At 46.3% G+C, this 23615-nt stretch overlaps 1 protein-coding gene, 1 long non-coding RNA gene, 1 other non-coding gene and 1 pseudogene across 6 annotated transcripts in view; 2 read left to right on the plus strand and 2 right to left on the minus strand.

Annotated features, from left to right (window-relative positions):
• Positions 1 to 7824: 7824 nt before the first annotated feature.
• Positions 7825 to 8232, minus strand: LOC100346519 (large ribosomal subunit protein eL32 pseudogene; annotated as a pseudogene).
• A 69-nt stretch (positions 8233 to 8301) lies between these two features.
• LOC127490453 (small nucleolar RNA SNORA7) lies at positions 8302 to 8440 on the minus strand. The gene has a single exon (XR_007918402.3). It is a non-coding gene; the product is annotated as a small nucleolar RNA SNORA7 (small nucleolar RNA).
• A 6997-nt stretch (positions 8441 to 15437) lies between these two features.
• The window catches only part of XKR6 (XK related 6), a 330416-nt gene continuing 322238 nt past the window's right edge, over positions 15438 to 23615 (plus strand). For both annotated transcript variants that reach the window (XM_002709441.6, XM_089327202.1), the window contains exon 1: positions 15438 to 17200. In XM_002709441.6, the coding sequence (XP_002709487.2) occupies positions 16440 to 17200 (761 nt within the window). In that variant the 5' untranslated portion in view covers positions 15438 to 16439. The remainder of the gene's footprint in view (positions 17201 to 23615) is intronic.
• Positions 17207 to 23615, plus strand: part of LOC127490254 (uncharacterized) — a 96994-nt gene continuing 90585 nt past the window's right edge. For 2 of the 3 annotated variants that reach the window (XR_016229899.1, XR_016229898.1), the window contains exon 1: positions 17601 to 18287. This is a non-coding gene — a long non-coding RNA (uncharacterized LOC127490254). Of the gene's footprint in view, positions 17545 to 17600; positions 18288 to 23615 lie in introns of those variants that run through there. The other variant, XR_007918096.3, reaches the window with a different exon arrangement.

Consider the following 23615-nt stretch of genomic DNA (forward strand, 5'->3'; position numbering starts at 1 on the left):
TATCAATGGTTTCCATTTATGTTTTTCAAGTTTTTAATCAAGAACATGTATACCTTTTTAAAAAATCAGGAAAAACAATTTTCAAGTAAATGAGACATTCACATGAAATAGTGTTTAATTTCTGTGCATTACGTCCCAACGTGAGGAAATATTTCAGTGTGTGAGTCCCCAGTGTAAAGTTTAATTTAGATTCTCAGTGAACACTTGTCGTGATATTTGTGAATAGCATATTCTGCTTGTATAAGACCCTGTCATTCTTGATGGAAAATAAATACAATTACAAAACACCAACTTGTGCTGAATGAAACTCAGAATGCTGGAGTTAAGGAAAACACAACCCTGGTGGTGTGTGTAATCATATTCATCATCTGTACCCGCATAGTAGTTTGAAACTAATTTTTTTCTATGTGTTTTTTGCTTCTTTCAATGCAAGCAAGTGCTTCATTCCCACAGGAAGCTTGCTGCAGACAGGAATAGGGAGGAATCCACTGCAGTTCTGGGCTTTTGTTTCAAGAAGATGAATGTCTGAAGGACTATAGCAAGTGTGGGGTTTGGTCTTCCCCAAACCCAGAAGGCCAATCTCCCATCTGCATGACGGAAGCAAGATTAGGGTGTTGGAAGGCGGAGGCCTCTCTGGCACTACCGAGGGCCACAGTGTGCTGCTGGGGTTGTGTTCTGCCTGGGGCATGAGCAGTAGAGCCAGCTTGCCTTGTGAATGCATCCTGATACCCCAGCAGTGATGCAAAGCATCAGAAAGCCTTAGGCTTGGCACAGAAATTCATTTGTTTACCCAAACATCCAACGATACCTGATTTCTTCCATACCTAAATTTGAGCTGTATGATTCAAACTTACTACTCAAATTGGTTTTTCTCTGCATGTTGATCTTGATATCTTGTAGTTGTAGGGATCTGTTTTTATTTCTCCTTGTTATTATCTTTTTATGTGTCTTCTTAGAACCCGCTATTTTATGACACATTGTGAGGTTGTTCAAAATCACCTCATCAATTTTTCACATATTTATTATTTCCAGGAAGGGTAGTTGGTTAGATTGATTTAAAACCAAAGTTTATTTACTTTTTTTTCCATTTCATTTGAAAAGCAAAGAGACAGAAAGAGATCTTCCATCCACTGCTTCACTCCCCAAATGCCCATAAAAAGCGAGGGTAGGACCAGACTGAAGCCAAGAACCCAGAATTCAACCCATGTCTCCCACATGAGTGGCAGGGATCCAAGGACGTGAACCATCACCTGCTGTCTTCCAGGGTGTGCATTTGCAGGAATCTGAATCAGTAGCAGAGTAGCCAGGACTGAAACCAGGCACTCCGATGTGGGCTGTGGGCATCCCAAGAGGCAACTTCATTGCTGTGCCAAATGCCTGACTTTTATTCTTGTCTTAAGTGTTCAAAATATAGACACACACACACACACACACACACACAGAACACACACAGAGAAGACACTTTAAAAAGTTCATGGAAATTTTAGCTAAAAGTTGTTTATTTTGGTGCAAATTTTTTTTTAAATCCATACAGTTCTTTTTTTTTTTTAAAGATTTATTTATTCTACTTGAAAGTCAGAGTTACACAGAAAGAGGAGAGGCAGAGAGAGAGAGAGGGAGGTCTTCCATCTGCTGGTTCACTCCCCAATTGACTGCAATGGCTGGAGCTGTGCTGATCCGAAGCCAGGAGCCAGGAGCTTCCTCCCGGTCTCCCACACAGGTACAGGAGCCCAAGGACTTGGACCATCTTCTACTGCTATCCCAGACCACAGCAGAGAGCTTGATGGGAAGTGGAGCAGCCGGGACTCGAACCAGCACCCACATGGGATGCCGGCGCTTCAGGCCAGGGCATTAACCCGCTGCACCACAGTGCTAGCCCCATGCAGTTCTTTTAAAATAAGATTTTTCCACGAACTTTTTGAAGGCTCCAGATGTTTGTGTGTGTGCATATAACAGATGCACACTTCACAAAGAGGTTCCACTGATGAGAAGAGACTTGGGAGAAGGAATCAGAAACCAAATCCTCCAGTTTGCAGCTGATTCTGCTGATAGACGGCAGAGTAGACCAACAATAAACAGCAAGCAATGGAAAAGGCTTTAAGACTTCACTGATTTTATCAGCAGATAGCAAGTGTAATTTTAATGTAGACAAACTAATAATTAATTGGGGAGCAAAGAGCCCAGTCCAGTGATGTGTCTGGGCAGAAAACAATCCTCTAGCACGCAGATCAAGAAAAAGATTTAGGTATTATTCTTGAAAAATCATTAAAACTCTCAGTCTAGGGCATAGTTCTGGGAACTAAGACAAATACAGGGTTAGCAAAGAGAATGCAAAGAAAATGGGAGGAGGCACCTGTTATTTTGAAGAAGGTTGTTTGATCTAGTCAGGAATATCATCATGGTAACTGCTGTTATCCAAGAAAGTGATAGAAGAATGATGAAATTCAAGAAACAAATTTATACACTTACACGAGGGTAGGTAAACACCAATGCCTTTTAGAACCAAGCAGGTAGGTGAATGGGTGAAACTGTTATGGCGAGACTTTCAGGAATGCTGGGAACTCAGATGGAGGGTGCTGCAAGGTTTTCAGATTCACACACACACACACACACACACACACTGTACTGACCAAACAAATCACATCTGCCTGCTCCACTCAACGCTGGACACCACCCACGGCGACCACCTGACTCAGAAGGCTGTGTTTCGTGCCTCTCTTCTGCCTCTTCTCTAACCTGAGAATCCCTGCGAGACCAGGCTGGGGCTTATTCAGCCTTGTATCTTGCCTGCAGCTTGCCTTGCCCAATGGTTATGGGTTGAACACGTGGCAAATGGAGGCGTTCTGTGCCCACCCAGCAGAACCAGGAGACCGCCGATCGCTGTGCTGGTGCTCTACGGCCACTGTGTCTAAAAGAGCTCATGTGTGGGCCCCGGATGCCGGTTCTGTGCTTGACTCAGCTCCGCTGTACCCGATTTGCATGCAGTGTGTGGATTATTTCTGTCTATGGTATGTGTAGATCTGCATTTTTTTTCTCTCTCTTGTCTGTTCCTCCCACCGGCCTTGGCCTTTCTTCCTCTAAGATCTCTCTTGTCCCTTGTTTAGCATTCCAGGAAGGAATTTCTCAGTTGGCTTTTCCTTTTCTGTCCTCTCATCCTGGTTGGTTTTGCTCTTTATTCTCCTTTTCTTCATTATACCTATGCTGCAAAAGAGGGATGGCGACAACAGTCTCATCAATGAATTAAATCTTTGGGATTTGTGATAAGCTGGTGACACATCTGACATCCCACTTGCTCAAATGGCACAACCTTTTTCCTGTACACAGTATTTCCAGACTATATAAGTACTTAAAATCTAAGTACTTTAGGTTGAACTTAAGGTTTATTAAAATTTTGCACTATTAGATCTGCACAGAGACTCTCTCTCTATATATATATATATGTACACACACATGAATTATAAAGCATAAGTATGAAAAGAAAATCCATGAATCCACATCCTATCTTTTTTTTTTTTTTTGACAGGCAGAGTGGACAGTGAGAGAGAGAGACAGACAGAGAGAAAGGTCTTCCTTTTTCCGTTGGTTCATCCCCTAATGGCCGCTGCAGCTGGCGTGCTGTGGCCAGCGTACTGCACTGATCCGAAGCCAGGAGCCAGGTGCTTCTCCTGGTCTCCCATGCCAGTGCAGGGCCCAAGGACCTGGGCCATCCTCCACTGCACTCCCAGACCACAGCAGAGAGCTAGGCTGGAAGAGGAGCGACCAGGACAGAATCCGGTGCCCCAACCGGGACTAGAATCCAGGGTGCCGGCACCGCAGGTGGAGGATTAGCCTATTGAGCCGCAGCGCCGGCCAACACATCGTATCTTAAGAACTGGAACACTGGGGCTGGTGCTGTGGCATAGCGCTGTGGTGCAGTAGGCTAAGCCTCTGCCTATAGCACTGGCATCCCATTTGGGCACCAGTTTGTGTCCCAGCTACTCTTCTTCCAATGCAGCTCTCTGCTATGGCCTGGGAAAGCAGTGGAAGATGGCCCAACTTCTTGGGCCCCTGCACCCTCTGGGAGACCTAGAAGAAGCTCCAGGCTCCTGGCTTTGGATTGGCCCAGCTCTGGCCATTGCAGCCATTTGGGTAGTGAACCAGCATATGGAAGACCTCTCTCTCTCTCTGTCTCTGCCTCTCTGTGACTCTGCCTTTCAAATAAATAAAATAAATCTTTTTTAAAAAAAGAACTAGAACATCAAAAATGCTGTTGAATCTCCTATATTTTACTCAGTATTTCTTTACTGCCTGTCACTCCTGCCTTGGGATCATCATGATGAGCCTCAATTCTGAGTGTGCAATGCTATGGGTTCACAAAGGTAATGCTTTTTTCAGAATATAAAACAAGCATCTCAGTGATTTGTCGCATCTGCCACCTCTTCTCCCTCCCAGAAGCCACTGTGTGCCTAAGACCCTGGGGAGCTCATCCAGACTGTGACAAGAGCCCCCTCATTCGTCTTTCTGGCTCCAGACACTGGATGCAGGGGCAGGTCAGATGGGCAGCTATGGGAAGGGGAGGGAGAAATCAGTCTGTAGAGACAAGATAATATTTGAATCGATTACAAATACGGTGCCAATTAGGTCGTTTTCATACAACTCCAAATAACTGGCCAAATGTTAATTCCGTTAAAGTGGTATATTAGTTTCCAGTTAACCTGGAACAGATTACTACAAATTTTAAGCAGCTTAAGACAGTGCACATTCATTATCTCATAGATGCTGTGGGGCAGGAGTTCAGGCATAACTTGGCTGGGCCCTCTGCTCAGCATCCCGAATGGTTGAAATGAAGGTGTTGGCCTGGCTTACGTTCCCTGGAGTCGCTACTGGGGGAGACTCCACTTCCATGCTCTTTCAGATTGCTATGGATATGTCACTCAGGGTGTCCAGCTGTTTGCCGGCTGTTGGATGGAGGCTGCTCCTAGTCCTAGGGTTTGCATGCAGTTTTCCTTCCCACGTGGCCACCTCCTTTAGAGCACAGGGAGATTTCTCTAGATCCAGTCTACTAAAATGAGGTCTTGTGTAATGTAACCTAATCCGAAGAGTGACATCCCCTCACCTCGGCCAAATTTGTGGGTTAGAATCAAGTCACAGGTCGCGTTTACACTAAAGGGGAGGGCCTTACACAAAGGTCTGAAGACCAGGAGGGGACTCGTGCGTCATCTTAGCAGCCTGTCTATACTGCAAGTGCCAAAGTACATAGTGCCTTGGAACTGAGACAGAAATTCTAATTGGGCAGATGTATTTGGTTGAGGTTTCCTTACAAAGATTTTGTGATTATAACCAACTGAAAGCTGAGGAGGCAGTGTTTGGTCTAGTGATTAGATGCTGAAGTTTCCTATCAGATTGACTGGGTTCAACTGCAGCTGTGTTCCTGACTGCACTTTCCTGTTCTGTATCCCCTGGGAGGCAGGGGTGATGACTTTGCATCCATGTAGGAGACCGGCATGGAGTGCCTGCTCCTGGCTCTGGCCTGCCCCAGGCCCAGTTGTTACAGGCATTTGGGAGGTGAACCAGTCCTCTCTGTCTTTGCCTCTCAAATAACACAAAAATACAATAATAAAAAATAAGTGATACTGGTATTCTACTGAAATTTTACAAACAAATGATGTGTTATATAGTAATGATTATTTGGAAGGAGTGACATTTTATTATCTAAGTTTTAAACCCTTACATATACTTCTACAAAGTGCTTTAGTTTAGAAAATCATAATATATAGCTGATGAGAGAAAAAAACATATAAAAGAAGAAACTATTAAACCAATGTTTTTAAAACTTTCTTTTTATAAAAATGATTTAATTACTTATTTGAAAGACAGAGTTACTGTCGCTCCCCCTCTTCGTGGAGGAACGACACTAAACCCTGCCTAGGTTTCCTATCCGAGTCACGGCACCATTATGTCGCTCCCCCTCTTCACGGAGGAACGACACAGGACCCTGCGCTGTTCTTTCGTCTGCTCAGCCCTTCCCGGGTTTGCTGCTGGTTCTTCCTGGGTTGGCTACCGACCCTTCCACCTCCGTGGAAGGGCGGTTCCCCCTGCCACTTTCCCCAAATCCGCGGGGGAGCGGCACACCGCCGGCTGGCTCTCTCGGGGGCTGCTCAGATGTTCCTCAGGTGTTCCTGGTGCATGTTGTCTCTCTCCTCCTTTATAGTCCTCTTCTACCAATCCCAACTCTGCTACCCACACGCTGAGTACGCTGCTCTCCTCCAATCAGGAGCAGGATCAGCTCCTGCAGGTCATCACTCAAGTTGGCGAGAGGCAGCTGCGTAGAAGCTGTTTACTCCTCTCCCAGCGCCATATTGTGGGAGAGCAGATGCATAGAATAAGTCTTAATTCCAGTAACAGTCTAGTCCGAGTTGCTCCCCACAGTTACAGAGGTAGAAGGGAAGAGAGAGAGATGTCTTCTATCCACTGGTTCACTCCCCAAATGGCCACAATGGCTGGAGCTGGGCAAATCTGAAGCCATGAGCCTGGAGCTTCTTCTGGGTCTCCCACGCAGATGCAGGGGACCAAGCAGTTGGGCCACCTTCTACTGTTTTCAAAGGTCATAGCAGAGAGCTGGATTGGAAGTGGAGCAGCCAGGACTCCAACTTTCACCCATATGGGCTTTACCCACTCTGCCACAGCGCCAGTTCCTCAAACCAATTTTAAAAACAGGCTGATTCTGTTTGGGTTACAAAAAAAATAATGTTTCAGAATATGATTTTTGGCTGGCGCCGCAGCTCAATAGGCTAATCCTCTGCCTGCAGTGCCGGCATACCAGGTTCTAGTACTGGTCGGGGCACCGGATTCTGTCCTGGTTGCCCCTCTTCCAGGCCAGCTCTCTGCTGTGGCCCCGGGAGTGCAGTGGAGGATAGCCCAAGTGCTTGGGCCCTGCACCCGCATTGGAGACCAGGAGTAAGCACCTGGCTCCTGGCTTCGGATCAGAGTGGTGCACCAGCTGCAGCGGCCATTGGCCATTGGCCATTGGAGGGTGAACCAACGGTAAAGGAAGACCTTTCTCTCTGTCTCTCTCTCTCTCTCTCTCTCACTGTCCACTCTGCCTGTCAAAAAAAAAAAAGTTAAAAAAAAAGAAAATTATTTTTGTCAAAAGAAAATTAGCTTCTCCCTGTCTCCACTAAATAAATATAGAACTAAAAAATATTGGTTTATAATAGACACCAGTTAATCAGTCAGCTCAGAGCACCTACGTGTCCACTTTTGTTCCAGCTTCCATACTTAGACTTATTGAATTGTTTTTGACAGTTCTGAAATATGCTAATTAGGAGACTAGTATCTAAAACTTAAGGAGACACCACTGTGGGGGTTCACATTCCTGGTGGGTGTTGATGGAAATGTAGGCTCTAAGGTTAGAACTACCCATAAGAACTGGGTATTCCCAAACTTTTCCTTGCATTTTGAGACATTGTATCATTTTGCCAAAGACCAACTAGTTAGCATCTGATCAAATTTTGTATCTTTGGCTTAACCTAAACGGCCAGGTCTTTAATACAGGTCTAAAGACAGATCTTTAATTCTAGAATCACACTTTGCCTTGCAAGACAATGCCATGAGAAACTAAGGAACAGAGTTCTGAGTAAGTAGCATATTTCCACTTCCCACTCACTCACAACCTCAAGGGCATAAACTGAAAGCTCATTATCCAAAATGGACCATAGGCTTTCCTTCCTCCCTCCCTCCCTCTCTCTCCCCTCCCTCCCCCCTTCTTTCTTTTCTTCCTTCCTTCCTTCTTTCCCAGTTTTCAAGGTTTTATTTAAACACAAATAAAATGTGCACCCGAGCTGTCTACTCATTTTCTTCACTGCGCAGCCTGGCGTTGGGGTTGGTGACTGATGGCCAGCAGGGCCGTTCTCTTCACAATGGCTTTGCGGTTCTTGGAGGAAACATTGTGAGCAACCTCTGCACAATACGATTTGTTGCACATCAGCAGCACCTCCAGCTCCCTGACGTTGTGGACCAGGAACTTCCGGAAGCCACTGGGCAGCATGTGCTTGGTTTTCTTGTTGCTCCCATAACCAGTGTTGGGCATCAAGATCTGGCCCTTGAATCTTCTCCGCACCCTGCTGTTAATACCTCTGGGTTTCTGCCGGTTACGCTTAATCTTGACATATCGGTCGGACTGGTGGAAGATGAACTTCTTGGTCCTCTTTTTGACCATCTTGGGCTTCACCAGGGATCCGAGGGCGGCCATGATGCCTTTAAAGGAAGCAGCAGACCCAAGTTAGCTTAGACTCCCAAAGATGGCCTCTCCTGCTGGGCTGGTCCTGGTGCAGAGGGTCTTCCAATCACCAGCTACTGAACAAGCTGGGAATGGAATGGGTGCCTCTGCAGCCTTGCTTTCCCTCCCGCTTCTGAAGCTGGCAGAAGACGGGCCACTCTCCAGACACGATCCCAGGAGGTCTCATGGGCTTTCATTTGTTATCGCTTGCTCCTTATTTTCTTTTGGTTGCCCATGAACAATTGATTTCCTGTAAGCTAAGCATATGTAGTGTGAAGTTACACTGTACTATGTTCTTTGGGAAATTAGCTCATGAAGTTCATTGTCTTTACTTAGACAATACAGTGGATAAAAATATAAGGATGCTCAAGAAGGGTTTATTTAAATCAACTCACAGGGGCAGGAGTGGGGTGCAGTGGTTAAGTCATTGCTTGGGGTTCTTGAATCTCATATTGAACTGCCTGGTTACTCTGCTTCTCATTCAGCACCTGTTAGTGCCCACCTTGGGAGGCAGCAGGTGGGGATGCTTCAAATATTTGGGCCACTGCCAACCACATCAGAAACCAAATGGAGTTCTGGGCTCTTGGCTCTGGCTGTTGTAGGCATTTAGGGAGAGAATCAGTGGGCAGAAGCTCTTTCTCTGTTTCTCTGCCTGCCTGCTTGCTTGCCTGCCTTCCTTCCTTCCTTCCTTCCTTCCTTCCTTCCTTCCTTCCTCTCTTTCTCTTTCCTTTTTAAAGATTTATTTATTGTATTTGAAAGGCAGAGTTACAGAGATCTCTGCCTTTCAAATAAATACACAGCTGTAAATAGTTTTTTCAAAAAAAAAGGATTTATTTATTTGAAACACATAACATCAGAGAGATTGGGAAGGGGGAGAGAGTAGAGGAGTGGAGAGAGAGAGATATCTTCCATCCATGGGTTCATTTCCTAAATGGTCCTACAGCTGGCCTGGGCCAAGCTGAAGCCAGGAGCCAGGTTTCCTGGTCTCTCACACAGGTGGCAAGGGCCCAAGGACTTGGGTCATCTTCCAGTGCCTTCCCAGGTACATTGGCAGAAAGCTGTACAGGAATCTGAGCAGCTGGAACTTGAACTGGGATGCCAGAACACTGGCCTCATATGACTATATCTTTTTTTTTTTTTAAGATTTATTTCTTTTATTTTGTTACAGAAACCTGGGATGAGAAAACTCCCTCTACTCAAAAAGGCACCAGAGACAATGGAGGATCAAGCGGTTTATTATGCCAGCAGGCTCAGCTGGAATCATTTCCTGAGAACTGAGTGACAATTCCAAGTTTCTTACAACATTTATAGGTTCATCAGCATCACACCTTAGCTGGTACAGCATTGGTGGGTTTAAACTGCAGCCTACGTGACTTAGGACCACACTTCCGATGGTCGGTGGGCCTAGTATGTTTGTAGAAGAGATACCAGGGGCAGATTTATTAGGACAGATTTATGACTGGAGTCTACAGAAGCAGAACTTAGGACTTCTTCCCTCCCTAGACAAGATCGCAGCAGGCAGCTGCTTCACTAGTGAATTGCGTGCAGCCACTTTTCAAGGTTTGTGTTAGGAGGAGGGGTTCGCTTTTCTTTCTTTGTCTCTGGTTGCAGCAGTATTTCCTCTACAATTTGAAAGAGTTACACAGAGAGAGAAGGAGAGGCAGAGAGAGAAAGAGAGAGAGAGAGAGGTCTTCCATCTGCTGGTTCACTCCCCAAATGGCCGCAATGGCTGGAGCTGCGCTGATCTGAAGCCAGGAGCCAGGAGCTTCTTCCAGGTCTCCCACAAGGGTTGCAGGGGCCCAAGGACTTAGGCCATCCTTTACTGTTTTCTCAGGCCATAGCAGAGAGCAGGATGGGAAGTGGAGCAGCGGGGACTCAACTGGTGCCCATATGGGATGTCGGCACTGCAGCTGACAGCTTTTACCCGCTACACCATAGCGCCAGTCCCTCATATGACTATATCTTAATAAACAAAAATGATAAAAAAATTCTACTCAGTGGGTTAAACTGTTAGGGAATATAGATGGACCTACCCGTTTGTTCCCAGCTACTGCTACAACACTGCATGGTGCGTACATTTCCCCTCTACTTCCCTGAACATTTATTATGCTTCTCCCATCCCATCCCTGCCACCCCTATTCACACCATTTCTCTACCACCACCTTATAGGAGATCACTTTGTTTCTGGGGTCTCTTTTCAGAGCTGTTTTATGCAAATATAAGCAAAAGGAATAGAATAACTTGCCATTTCCCCCTTATTAACAGAAAACATAGCATGCACTATTGTTTTTCACCTTGCTCCTTTTAACAAAGCATACTGCAAATCTTTCTATATCCTTAAAATGAAAACTACCATTTTCCAACCTCATGAGGTTGTGTTCTGCATGTGGAAGTTCCCCCGTTAGGCTGACATTTGGGTATTTCCCCCCATTTATAAATAATGCTACAATGAGCATCCTTGCACACATGTAATTCCTGACACATGCATACTTATTTGCAGAGTAAATTCCCATAAGAGGGACTGCTGCCTCAGAGGATAACTGCATTTGTGTTTTGATTGTGTCAGATTTCCTTTTGTAGATTGTACCATTTTGTACCACTGGCAACACTGTAAGAGAGTGCTTACTAGTACTTGAATTCTTAACATCAAATACAGCAGCATAACTTCTAGGAATAATGGATTCTATGAGCTTACTCCACAGTACTCAAAGAAGTCCTATTTCTATAGAACTCAGTAAGACACAGGGCATAGAAGTGATGAGGATGACATTCACCTACTGTTTTGAAGCTTTACCCAGGCTCCAATTAGGGAAACCTTGTGAAGAATGTATGAGAAAGCCCTTTGACAGTGCTCTTGTGCAGGCTTATTCCCGTATTGGAATTCAAGTGTTCTGTCTCCCAGACGCACATCTGCATGGTGAGAAGGGTCCTCTGGAGACTAGCACCATAACACTGACTTCATTTAGAGGTGTCTGTAGCTGGCTGGCCCAGGCTGATGGTAGAGTAGGTGGCACAGGATTTGGAATTGGATCCTGATGGCAGCCCTGCCTCTCCAGGGATGACTCTTGGTAAGTTATTTGCCACACATGAGGCTGTTTTAATAATTAAAAAAAAGGGGGGGGGATACTAATCCTCATGTTGCTTTTGAATGTCGTAAGATTAAAAAGAATATTTTGGAGAGTGCTTCATAAATAACTTTACCCTTTAAAAAAGATTTTATTTATTTGAAGGACAGAATGACAGAGGGAAAGAAAGAGTGGAAGAGGTCTTCCACCTTTCCACCTGCTGGTTTACACCCCCCCCCCCCAAATGACCACCACGGTTGGGGCTGAGCCAAACCCAGGAGTCTGGAACTCCGTCCAGGTCTCCCAGGTGGGTGCAGAGGTCCAAGTACTTGGGCCATCTGCTGCTGCTTTCCCAGGTGCATTAGCAGGGAGCTGTATTGGAAGCGGAGCAGCCAGGGTTTGAACTCACGTTCAGATATGGAATGCCAGTGTCACAGGCAGCGGCTTAACCTGCTGTACCACAATACCACAATACCAGCCCCAACTTCGGAAAGTTAGGAATAAACCCCCTCCCCCCAATACTCCTAAAGAACTAAAATTATGTTAGAGCTGTCTTACTTTACTCATAGAAAAGGCCCTAAAAATCTATTTGGTTTTATTTACATGTACTTCCAACATGCTTTGTAATTTGGCTTCTCAGCTATATTGGAGTGGAAGTAAAGGGACCAAAGTTGTTAATTGATTGAACTAGCCAAAGCAGAAATTTATTTTAAAAAATTCCCACAGGGGCCGGTGTAGTGGTGTAATGGTGTAGTGGGTAAAGCTGCCACCTGCAGTGCCAGCATCCCATATGGGTGCCAGTTTGAGTCCTGGCTGCTCCACTTCTGATCCAGCTCTCTGCCATGTCCTGGGAAAGCAGTGGAAGATAACCCAAGTCCTTGGGGTCCTGCACCTGTGTGGGAGACCTGGAAGAAGCTCCGGGCTCCTGGCTTTGGATTGGCATAGCTCTGGCCATTGCGGCCACTTGGGGAGTAAACCAGAGGATGGAAGACTTCTCTCTCTCTCTCTCTCTCTCTCTGCTCCTGTCTCTCTGTAACTCTGCCTTTCAAATAAATAAATAAATCTTTACCAACAAAGGTGCCCAGCAGGTGGGGGCAGGCACATAGATAATCAGAGCCTGTCGCATGAGGCTCCCTCTAGCTCAGAGTGTGAAGAAAAAGTTCAGAAAAGACTGACTGTAGGGAAGCAGGTTAGGCCTCTGCTCCTGATGCCAGCATTCCATCTCAGAATGCCAGTTTGGTTGGAGTCCTGGCTGCTCCACTTCAGATCCAGCTTCCTGTTAATGCACCTGGGAAGGCAGTAGGAGATGACTCAAGTACTTGGGTCCCTGCCACCCCCACCGGCACCGGAGACCAGAATGGAGTTCCTGGCTCTTGACTTCAGCCTGGCCCAGCTCTGGCAGTTGCAGCAATTAGGGGAGTGAACTAGCAGATGGAAAATCTCTGTCACTCTGCCTCTCAAATAAGTGAATATTGAAAACAAAAGATTAACTGTCTGCTTGATGTACAGAAAGCAGACCAGTGAGCAATGCTTTTTTTTTAAATTTATTTTCCTCCTCTGTTTAACTAAAGTTTCTCTTTGTTAAGGCTCTATTTGTAAAGCAGAGTTACAGTGAGAGAGGGAGAGAGAGAGAGATGGAGTCTTCCATCTGCCAGTTCACTCCCCAAATGGCTGCAATGGCAGGGCTGGGCCAGGCTGAAACAGGAGCTGGGAGCCAGGAAGTACATCCAGATCTCCTCAGTGGCAGAGGCCCAAGCACGTGGGCCATCTTCTGCTTTCCCAGTCACATTAGCAGGGAGCTGGATGGAGGTGGAGCAGCTGGGACTTGAATTGATGTTCAAATGGGATGCTCATGTCACAGGTGCCAGACCTTGACTAAAGTTTTGAGGTACCTCTGCAATATGGCATTGAGTTTTGTGAAGACTTACACTGCAAAATGTAAAATACATTTTTGGCACTGGAAAGGGTAAATACCAGTTATCTGGAAAATTAATTTAATTAACTCACTCCCTCAATCAGTATTTATTGAGTGCCCACTATGTGTTCAGCATTGTGCTAAGTGCTGGGTTTACTTGGAGCACTTACTTGCAGTACTTGTTCTAGGTAAAAATAAATACCACACGTAGCACAGTCCAAACTTTTGCTAACCTTTCAATGAGTCTTATTGACAGGTTTATGATCATTGTACCTGATTTTTTTTTGACAGGCAGAGTGGATAGTGAGAGAGAGAGACAGAGAGAAAGGTCTTCCTTTTGCTGTTGGTTCACCCTCCAATGGCTGCCACGGCCGGCGCACCGCGCTGATCCGAAGGCAGGAGCCAGGTGCTTCTCCTGGTCTCCCATGGGGTGCAGGGCCCAAGTGCTTGGGCCATCCTCCACTGCCTTCCCAGGCCACAGCAGAGAACTGGTCTGGAAGAGGAGCAACCGGGAAAGAATCCGGAACCCCGACCGGGACTAGAACCCAGTGTGCCGGCGCCGCAGGTGGAGGATTAGCCTATTGAGCCGTGGCACCGTCCGTACCTGATTTTAATTTTAGAACTTTTGGGTTCTTCAATATATGCCTTTTTAAAGAAGACAGAAGAATAAAATTGCTGAAATGGTAATGTGAAGTTGAAAGCACTTGACAGTCTGTGAATCTTACATATCTTCTCGAAATTTCAATTGTGATACTTTGGACTCAATCTCATTTATCAATTTGTATGGTGAGTGTAATTTACTTAGCTAATTTCACTAGGTTATGCTATTTCAAGGCAACCAGAAATATGAATCATAAATATGCCATTACTACTTGCTTTTCTATCTCATTCTGTAGCCTCACTACTTAATAAAGTATACTTAAAAGTACAAATTAATTATACCTATTTCCTAGTAGTATTTCAACCTGCTTTCTCTTATTAGCGATAACAAATCTACTCAGTGATGTAATTTAAGTACATATATGTTGGTATTATGCAAACATAACAATAATAACACTAGGAATAATAATTATAGCAGCTATTATATATTTAGTACTTGCTACCTAGCAGGTATCACATTGATAACCTGGAATAGATTTTTACCTTTAATACACCCAGCAACTTTTCAAAGAAGGCACTGCTATTATCCCCATTACTTGAAAAAAGAAACTGAAGTTTAAAGAGTTTCTCTTGCTCCAATATTCATAGTTTTCTTTTAGTGCAACCGGGATCCAAACCCAGGGAGTCCCACTCTACACTTGTGCCATCTGAGGTGTTATCTATTCAAATTCAGTAAAGAAACAGAATCCTATACATATGTTGAAATAATCCTTACCTGCTTGATGTGTTTTACTACCATCAGGGTAGGAATTAAATCATAGTATTAAATACAATGTGACTAGTTGCCAAAAGTAGATTTTGAGATCACTGTTTCTCCTCTTCAAATGTCCAGCATAAGAATTCTCCATGACTAAAGTGTTTATAGGTCTTACCTTGGCACATATACCCATGAAAGAGCACATTCTCTAACGTGGTGTCTCCACCTTGCCCTGCCACTCTAAAACTTCACCAGGTGCTACAGGGCTAAATATCAGACGCGTCAAAGCAACCATTAAAGTTGTCAAAGCCACTCTGCTTCCACAGAGCCTCAATGTCCTGCAAATATTACCTAATTTGTTCTTCTAACAGTCAAAAGAACGTTATTGGCATTTATTAGAAGATTTTACTGAAAGAAGTAGACAGAATCAGAAAAGTAAGTTAAAAAATGTGGGGAGGTCAGTGAGAAAAATCTGTTTTTTTTTTTTCCTTTCTTGTTTTTAACTTCAAGCTGTTTGTTTCCTCTGATTAGCGACAGTTGTGACCACACAGCTTGCTCTATCTGGTTTCAAATAGACTTTCTCTGGGAGGTCATTATAATTCAAATCCATTCAGTGCTGCTTCACTTCTGTAATTTGTTAGCTGTGTAGTGTAGCCTGCACCTACTTTAATGACATAGCACATTGATAACATTTTCACTCATTTAAAGCCACGTTTACCCACACAGCGTTAGCACCAGAAAAATTCTAAAAGGCAATCTTCACACATTTGAATAGCCTGATCCATGCAGGTTCTGAATTTTCCAAAGAAAGGTCAAGAAATTTGAAAACTGCACACTTCAAGAACAAAGGTGGTAGACATTTATTTCAACAGTGCAGGAACTACATTCAAGGTCACCAGATCTCATTTCAATCCTCACTCCTACATGCAAGACACAACCAGACTGATTTCTGACTGATTTTTGCCTGGAGTTTTTAAAAGGGAATGGTGCAAACTTTATTCCAAAAGATGGGAAAGTTGTCAGTGACAAGAAAATCAGGGGTCTACAGAGGTAATCTATGAGGAGAGGTGTCTAATTAGAAGGGAGAATCAGTTATCTGTGGGAATCCAGACTGACTTAAGTAATTCTTAGAGCCCCTCAAAAGGAGAAAACAGTAAGAGTGAAACTTAAAATAAAAAATAAAAGACACAGCCAAAGAGGTGAGACACAGCCATTTTGATGGGGGGGGGGGGGAAGAGTCTAACTACACAATGAGGTCATCCTATCTCCCGGAAGTGACACATAATCACCTGCTTTGCACTGGCTCCGCCCCTTCCCTCAGAGGTCCCGCCCCTCCGCCAGCAGCCGGGAGGGTGTTAGGGGGCGTTTCTCCAGGAGGAAAGCTGTGAGCTGCGACGCTGAGGAAGGGGACCCCAAAACGTCTGGCACTGCCCCCTCCAGGGATCACTTTGGACCGCCTCACTCGGCCCAGCGGGATTCTGAAACGCCGAGGGGTCAACCTGATGGGTTTCGGGGTCAACGGAAGAGGGGAAGGGGAGCCCTGGCGGGGAGAACCCCCCGGTCCCCCGCCCAGCAGCTGAGGCACAGGAGGGCGGCCATCTTGGCCGGGAGGGTAGGGCTGGGGAGAAGCGGGCGCCGTGCGATTGGGGGGCTCGCCCGGAAGTGACGCCAACTACCCGGAAGCGGAGGGGGTTCCCTGGCCCACTCCCCCCTCGTTCGTTTGCTCCCCCGCTTCTTCCCCGCCCCCCTTCCTCTCCATTCGTTTCCCCCCCTCCCCGTTCCCTGCCTTCTTCCCCCCTACCCGTCCCTCCCCCCCCAACCTCCGGAGCTGGGAAGAGAGTCAAGATGGCGGCGAAATCCGATGGCGGTGGCGTGGGGGTGGGCTTCGCCCAGCTGCACAACCTGGACGAGGCGGTGGGCAGCGGCGGCGAGGAGGACGGGGAGCCCGGGGGAGGCGGCTGCGGCGGCGGCGGCGACGGCAGCGAGCCCGGCGAGAGCAGCTCGCTGCACATCTGCCACTGCTGCAACACCTCCTCGTGCTACTGGGGCTGCCGCTCCGCCTGCCTGCGCTCCCTCCTGGGCAAGAAGCCGCGCCGCAGCGCCGCCGCCGCCGACGGGGGGGACCAGCCGCTGCAGCCGCCCGCGGCCGCCGGCCGCCAACCCCCGACGCCCTCGGCCGCGCGGCCGCAACCGCCGCCGCCGCAGGTGGAGCGGCCGTGGCTCGACTGCCTGTGGATCGTGCTGGCGCTGCTGGTCTTCTTCGGGGACGTGGGCACCGACCTGTGGCTGGCCCTCGACTACTACCGCAAGGGGGACTACGGCTACTTCGGGCTGACCCTCTTCTTCGTGCTGGTGCCGTCGCTGCTGGTGCAGAGCCTGAGCTTCCGCTGGTTCGTGCAGGACTACACGGGCGGCGGGCTGGGCGCCGTGGAGGGGCTCAGCAGCCGGGGCCCCCCCATGATGGGGGCCGGCTACGGCCACGGCGCGGCCCGCGGCGGCCCGGGCGCGGGGGGCTCGGCCACGCCGGGGGCGCAGCGCCTGTGCCGCCTCTCCGTGTGGATCTGGCAGTCGGTCATCCACCTGCTGCAGATGGGGCAGGTGTGGAGGTAAGAGCACTGCGGGGGGTGGGGGCAGGGGCAGGGGTGGGCGCGGGCCGGCGGCCCTGCGGAGGGCCCCTCGGGCCTCCAGGTGCTTCGCGGGGTGGCCCTTGGACGGGCCTGCCGGGGGCTGGCAGGAGGGATGCCCGTGCACTTGCCCTGGCGTCTCAGAAAGACCAGCGTTTGATCTGGATTCCTGGCCACGCCTTTTTGGCCCGGAGAGGCCTGGGTCCTGCTGTTTGCCTGTCTTCATCCCTGGTTTCGCACTTAGCGGAGACCCTGCCTCCTCCTCCTCTCCCCTCCTCCTCTGCAGAACTCTGTATCCCTGTTGTCCCCTTGCCTTCCATCCCAAGGTAACCAGCCGCTAGCGCTTTCTCTCTGCACCCGGGTTCGCGTCCTGGCGCGCAGGGCTCCGCGGGTGTGTGTGTGTGTGTGTGTGTGCGCGCGCGCGTGTGTGCGTGCCTTCCTGGAGCCGGTTTCACTCGGTTTTGTCCCCCAGCGAAACATCGTCCCCTGTCCCCCTCGTTTTCTCGCCGCAGTGGCTTGTGTGGGGGCCCAGTGGAAGAACCCCCGCTGCCTCTCCTTTATTCCACGCCCCCTCCCCCTCCTGCAATCCCAGCCCCTGCCAGGGACTCCCGGCCGCTGCCCTCCTTGAGGGAAAGGACTTTTTGTTTTTGGTTTTGCTGGATTAGACGTGCCCTTTGCTCAGTGACGGGTAAAAATCGGGTAGTGTGTGACGAGCGGAAGCGTTCGGTGTTCCCTCTCACGTCCAGAAAATCAGTCCCCTGGACGCTTGGGTCACTGTTCGGGTTGCCAGGCCGGTGTCTGACTCCTGGGTATGAGGAGTATTGATGTTGGCTTTGCAGCCCTTTCCTCTTTGGCGATGTTTCTCTTCTGCGAAGTGATCCCTGGAAAACCACTTGCAGATGCTCTTTTTGCCAGGAGCTCTGACTGCCTACTTCACCTGCTAAACCCAGGGAACGAGCTCGTTAAAACCTTAGTACATCTGCAGCCTGCGACTTACAGCAGCTTGAGAGCATGGTGGGAATCGTAAGTTTAGGTGAGAGCATTCGCAGGAGGAAAAATCTTACCGAAGGTAAATGACACAGGGGAGAGCTCTTCAGGTACAAGGCTTCTGGGAGAAGACATTTTCCCAGACTGCCATCCCTTGGAGATGTGATGCACTCAGTATTTCAGGTCACCAAGATAGATTCAGGTTCTTAAACCTACTAGATTTTAGGCAACTCATTTTGGATCCCTAAGCTAGGCTCAGGTTCCTACACCCCGGGGGGGATTTTAGGCACTGTATATTTCAGGTGGCTGAGGTAGACCCTGGTTAGCTGAAATTGAATTCATTGTCTTTTGAATGGTGTGTCCTGATCTCTGTTCAGAATTTTAAATAAAGGGAAGAATGGAAAGGAATGAAGTTACCTGGAGAGTGAATTCCAGAACTTTGTCCTGCAGAATTTACATGCAGATTCTGGAGCGGGAAGGGAGGGTGGGTCTGGATTCTGCTGGTTCTCCCGGGGCTGTGCTGGTGTCCCTAGGTTGTTTGCAGCCCTTTTCTCTGGCTGCATTTGTCTGCAGATAATTTGTTTCCTGCTGATATATTTATAAGAAGAGGGAAGATAAAATAGAAAAAGTGATGACTAACTTTTACCTGTTATGAATATAATTTGGAAGTAAATACAGTTTTGTAATGTTTTGGATTTGAAATTTTTAAAAAAAGGCCCAAACACCCCAAATCCATGCTGAATCAAAGGTAGCATGTTTGAAATTGGGGATCCTTTTTTTCGATTTCTTGCAGACTGGTAGGATGCACAGCATGAAGAAGAAGAGGGACAAAAAGTACAGGAGAGAGAGATTTTGAACAGCATGTATGTAACAACTGGACCAACACACTGAAGTCATCTAGGTTTATGTCTGAGATTCCTTAAGTGTAAAGTACAAAGGTTGGTGTTGGGTTAGAATCCCTGAGAGAACTGTTGCTGTTGTAATCCGGCCTGGACGTTTTTATGAGTAGCGCACTTGTGGGACGGAATAAATTCGGGGTTGAGCTTCACCATCTCTTTAGGCAGACTAATTCCCCGCCTCCCCTCAGCTGATTGCCTTCAGGCAGAGTTCATGGAAGCCCAGGTTTGAGGACAACTGAAAATTACAATCCAAGTGTAAATTTAGCTTTCGTAGCTGTTTAAATAAGGTACTATTTTTTCGATCTTTATTTCACTTTGAAGGCCTGTGTGTGTGTGTGTGTGTGTAAATCTATATACTTTTATATATATACACACATACACATATACATGAACTTAAAGGATGCTGTGTTTTGGCTGTGTCTACTTTATGAAAGTTATTTTTTGAGATTAGAATGTCTCAAGTATTTCATAAAGTTAAGATATTAAAAGGCAGGCTAATTCAGCTAAGTTATTTCTTCTACCATAGCTATACTTTAAAAGTAATACTGAAGAAGGATTTTTTAAAAAATTTTATTTTTCCAGTAGGCTGATTTTACTCGAAATACTCGAGGAGCAAGATCTGCTTTTTTAATACGTGCTAGCATGTTGCTTGCATCAAAATCATTCATGTGTAAGAGCTTTAGAGGAAGATTTTTATTCTTTAATCTTTTGGCAAACGTTTGCTTGTTGGTGTGTGTAAGCATACATCATCCTTTACTGTGGGTCTTTTGAGGTTACGGTTGTTTCTTTTAATCATATTTGCTACTTAGATTTTGTTCTTTCCTGTGGTCACATGACATAAAGGTTCTGTATGGTCAGGGAATTTTATCATTTGATTTGGGCCGCATGTCTAAGAAAAGATGTCAGTGAGGCTGTGCGCTGTCAAGACTGATGCATTAAACCATGACTACCTCTGCTCACCTACTTCTCCTTGTTGTCCTGGAGAAGTGTGGGACTCTCATTGGGCAAAACACAGTGCCAATTTTGGAAAATGCAGTGTCCTGTGCCAAGCAGGTGGCACGCTTCCTGTCAAGAGGGCAACCACTTGACATCTCTTTCACCAGATGACCTCACAACGTGAGAAAATATTATGGGCTGGGCCAAGATTGGAGCAAGGGCGAGTAGCTGTCTGTGGGAGGGTTTGGTGTGGTGAACCTGTGTCTTCAGAGCGAGCACCTGTGTGATTACGGTCTGTTTCAGGCCAACTTTCCCCTCCCTAATGACAGAACGTGCAGCTTGCTCTGTGGCTCTGGGTGCTCTGTTTTTGTGTGCTTTTCCCAGGGATGATGGGCGTCTGAGTCACCCAAACCAGGAATATGAGTCACATGAGGCTTCATTTTTGCACAGTGTGGTGTTATTAGAAAGTGCGATCATTTTCTTGGATGTTTGACATTAGGAATCCTGTTGTTGTACGTGTTTTCCTTCCATGTATAACTTCCTTTGATTTTGTGCACCTTTTAGAGGGTGCTTAAGGTGTGCCTGTGGTTGTCAGCAATTCTCTGACTAAAATTTCATGTGAGTGCATGATGTCTCAGACAAATCATTAATCTCCCTTTTAATCTATTTTTATGTCTGTGTGTGTGCCCCTGTGTTTCATGGAATAAAGTAGCATTTAAATTCTTTGTGGTGTTGCCCATTTTCAAAGTGAAGGTCAGCTGTCTCTTCTCTTGGTAGGAGAAGGAGGGTAGAGGTTGCTTTCAAGGCAGAGAAAGGGAAAGTCGTTTCACATTTCATCAGGGCGCCATCCCCCTGCACGGTGGAAAGCTGTGTTTCAGTGTTTTGTTCTGTTCTGAGACTTCTCTGTTATACAGGGTTCTCTGTATAATCAGTGGTGAATGTTGCTATACTGAGTAGGATGCTTTCTTTAGCCAGTCCCCCTGCCCCCTCCTCCACTTCCATATGTAGGAATACTATGGATCTTTGCTTATGTTGAATATTTAAAAATAGTAGTTCTTAATTCTGGCTGAGAATAGAACTTACTGCAGCTTTAGAAATCGAAGTGCCCAGCGCGGCTGCAGTGCTGAAGAGGCCTCCCACGCGGAACCCGACCACAGTTCTGGAAGCTCCACAGGTGATCGGGTGGGCAGGCCGGCTTGAGAATTGGGTTTCAGGCTTCTTGCGCTTGAGGATGGATGTTGGATTTGTGTTCTTAATGTGATGAGACGTTTGGGGAAGGAATGATTTGGCACTGTGAGCTTTGGACCCTGGACAACGCCGCCGCCGTAACAGTGCCTGCACCTCGAAAGCGTGGGTGTCTAAGAGTACTTGGGAATGGCCCAGGGGTGTGCGGTTAAGGTTCCCAGTGTTTTCTGTTTCTTTAAGCCCAATTATGAATTTCATTCTGAAAGGATTCTCTGATTCAAAACAGTCTTCAATTAATGTGGCCCACTTCTTTGGCTTTTATGTGATACAGATAGCACTTTTATGAATATGTTGCATGTAAAAGTATAATCTGTTTAATTTTGAAGTGATGGACTTACAGTGGTGTTAAGTGATTGGTAATGCCCCTGTAGCGCTAACGTGTGTGTTGTGATTTAAGAATGGAAATATATTTTATAAATAAGGAAATTCTCTTGTGTGGCACCAGGGTGCCTGCCACAGTCACATTAAAGACTGTATATACATGTATTTGTGTGTGTGTGTGTGTGTGTTGGGAACTTTGTATCTGCTTATTAATTGTTGGGAACTCTCAATGCTGTAAAAGTAGCATTTTTTTTTTTTTTTTTTTGACAGGCAGAGTGGACAGTGAGAGAGAGAGACAGAGAGAAAGGTCTTCCTTTGCCGTTGGTTCACCCTCCAATGGCCGCCGCGGCCGGCGCCCTGCGGCCGGCGCACTGCACTGATCCGATGGCAGGAGCCAGGTGCTTTTCCTGGTCTCCCATGGGGTGCAGGGCCCAAGGACTTGAGCCATCCTCCACTGCACTCCCTGGCCACAGCAGAGAGCTGGCCTGGAAGAGGGGCAACTGGGACAGAATCCGGCACCCCGACCGGGACTAGAACCTGGTGTGCCGGTGCCGCAAGGTGGAGGATTAGCCTAGTGAGCCGCGGCGCCGGCCAAAAGTAGCATTTAAAGAAGTTTATCCGTAAACTTAATGGAATTCTGGTTAAAAATTCAGCAGATTCCTTCCTTCCTTCCTTCCTTCCTTCCTCTTCCTCTTCCTCTTCCTCTTCCTCTTCCTCTTCCTCTTCCTCTCTCTCTCTCTCTCTCTTTAGGAGAAAGGAGTGAATTTGGTCTAAGAAAAGTGAATGTGAGTAGTCCAAAAAACTTTAAAAAAAGATACTGAGACTTACCTGTTCGTATGTGTGCTTTAGTTTCACTGGTAGACCATCGCGCCGTTGGTGGAAGAATTCAACGCGGTGCAGGAGAATGGATTCTGTGGAGCCCAGTAATGCTGTGTTCGTGAGGATTTAGTATATGGCGAAGGTGGCGTTTCTAATCAGTGAATGCAAAGATAGTTTCTTAACAAGTGATACTGGGGCAGTTGACTACCTGGTTGAAAAAAAAAAGATGGATCTCTACCTTACCCGAATAAAAATTCTAAAAGAATTAAAGATGGAAACAAAATATTACTGTAAAACCACTGGAAGAAAATGGCAGTGGGCAAGATCTTTCGGCCCCACATAAAGATGCCTCATATGATTTTTCCCTTTCTCCTACCTGAAAAATCTTAACTACATGGTTAGCTATGAGGGTAGAAAGATGTAGACAGAAATACTTCCTCAAGGAGAATGACTATAAAGAGTACTTCGCTGAAGATAATTTCTTTTCTTGGTGATTAGTAAAAGTAAAAACGTGAAATTTATGGTGAATTTTCAAAGAATGTGATGAAAAAATGGCTTGCTTTGGAGTAAAGTTGTAACTAGTGGTGAAGCGTAGAATTTTTAGAATGATCCAGAAACAACATCAACATTTATATCACAGAAGTCTAGTCTGGATTCTGAAATCCACTAGGAATATGTCAGAAATCACAGGTGTTCATAGCAATGTCATTTGCTTAGATTTTTACAGACTTTATCCATAAGGGCAGTCAGTTAGGCTGATGTAAGGAGAACATTCTGGAATGTTGGAATGATTCTGTGGGATGTGAAAGTGTTGCTTTAGTCATGGGATGGTTGATGTTCCGGTTTACTCTGTGCAAACAAGTCTGTGACTAAAATTTCAGTTTAGTCTCCATGATCTATGTATCTAGTTCCTTCTAGTCAGAAAGTCTGCATTTCTTATTTGGCTCTGAAAGAGTTAAGCATTTTGTTAAATTATGAAACTAATTTCATTTAAAAAGTTCAATGAATTGTCTAATTGCCTAAAGACCACTATTGGAGATTTAAAAAAAAAATCACAGGATAAAACATGGCATAAAGGAAGCACACATTGAAGCTAAGAAATCAGGTTTGTCACTCTGCAATTTACAAACAGCTGCTGGTTTCAGATTCCCCATATTTATCAAATAAGGAGTTAAATTGATCTCTCATGT

This window comes from Oryctolagus cuniculus, chromosome 2 (genome assembly GCF_051225735.1).
Source record: "Oryctolagus cuniculus isolate XC-2025 breed Fujian yellow rabbit chromosome 2, ASM5122573v1, whole genome shotgun sequence".
Lineage (NCBI taxonomy): Eukaryota > Metazoa > Chordata > Mammalia > Lagomorpha > Leporidae > Oryctolagus > Oryctolagus cuniculus.